We start from the raw sequence: 1,373 nt of genomic DNA, 5'->3' as shown, positions 1-1,373 counted from the left end.
AATCATCCCCTCTTCTCCATCACTCTATTATGTAATTCTACTTTTTTAAAGGATATCTTCTCCTAATTCTCACCTCCAATAAATATCCAGACTAAATATTCACTACCTATTATTAAAACTTTTTTACAAACTCTGTGGGAAAGATTTACCCTGAGACAAATAGTTAATAGAGAGGGGATTTTGTAAAGATAAAAAGGTAGAAGACAAAGTTGTCCCAGTATCAAAAATGAGAACATTTTTACCACCAGTGAGTCAGTGATGAAGCAGGTAAAACACAGAGCCATCAAATTGATATAAGAAGAGAGAATATTTCTGACAAGGCCTGGTACCTGTTGAGAATCTTAGCTGCATTATTACAGAATTTGTGCTCAGAGAGGAAGGAAACAGTACAAGACAGCCTTATATTCCAGGGAAAATGGTGGGATTGGTGATTCATTAGAATTATTAATTAAATCAGAATTCTTTACCCCTTCTTTCCAGACCTTCTATGTATGTGTAGCTGAGGTCAGTTTTCTGTAGTACACTATGGGAAAAGAATAGCCTATACAAGAACAGGAGACATTTCCTGGCCCAGGTTCTTGGCCTCCTCTACATGTGGCTAGAGTACTGGATTATTTGCTGATCCAATCCCTGATTTTGTGTACTATGATCATCCTCCCTGGTCCACCCTCAACTTACTACAACCCCATCACCCACCCTGAAGAATACAAAAGCTTTTAAATTCTTTGCCACAAGGTAATTAAAAAAATGTAGTTTCTTTGCTTAAAGTTACTAAAATTTGGTTCATCTTTTAGTAACAGATCTTTTCCTTCCCAAAATCCCTCCCTCGCTCAGTCCTGTATGATCACATAATCCTCCTCCTCCTCATCTTCTTCCTCTTCTTCTTCCTCCTCATCTTCCGGCAGTTCCTCTTCTTCCTCTTCCTCTTCTTCATCTAGACAAACTACCACCTCAGCTGGCTCAGGTAATCGAGAGTCAAACCAATCCAGTACCTGCTGGGTGCTAAGTCTTGATGCCTGACTCAGCTGAGGGATATCAATTTCCCGTAGCTGTTGGTGGGCTGCCCAATACTTCTCCAAAGGTCGTATATCCGGTGGGGGCGGGGGAATTGGTAGAGGTGGTGTCTCAGCCCATTCTTTCAAAGAGCGGGTTGACGGTGGTGTAGGAATTGCTGGATCTTGAAAACTAGGGGCACCAGGTACTGCGTTGTCCCGAAACCATTTTAGTTGCCCATGCTTCAAAGCATAGCGTGTGTCACCAAACCACTGAATGATCTCAGGCCGAGGTAAACCAGTGATCTGTTCCAATTTATGGTAATCCTCACGCCGTGCCCATTGGCACTGTAGAAAAAAGGATTTGAGAATAGCCAGCTG

The 1,373-nt window shown here is 41.9% G+C and overlaps 1 protein-coding gene across 1 annotated transcript; it reads right to left on the bottom strand.

Moving 5' to 3' along the window:
• Positions 1-288: 288 nt before the first annotated feature.
• LOC107135103 (homeobox and leucine zipper protein Homez-like) lies at positions 289-1,370 on the bottom strand (the record flags this gene model as incomplete). The annotated part of the gene is made up of 1 exon (XM_015477049.2): positions 289-1,370. A coding segment is annotated over one exon (540 nt), but the record flags the coding sequence as incomplete, so codon positions are not given.
• Between the last annotated feature and the right edge of the window lie 3 nt (positions 1,371-1,373).

The sequence above is a fragment of the Marmota marmota genome, unplaced genomic scaffold, assembly GCF_001458135.2.
Source record: "Marmota marmota marmota unplaced genomic scaffold, marMar, whole genome shotgun sequence".
NCBI lineage: Eukaryota > Metazoa > Chordata > Mammalia > Rodentia > Sciuridae > Marmota > Marmota marmota.
This window is presented reverse-complemented; position numbering and strand designations above follow the sequence as displayed.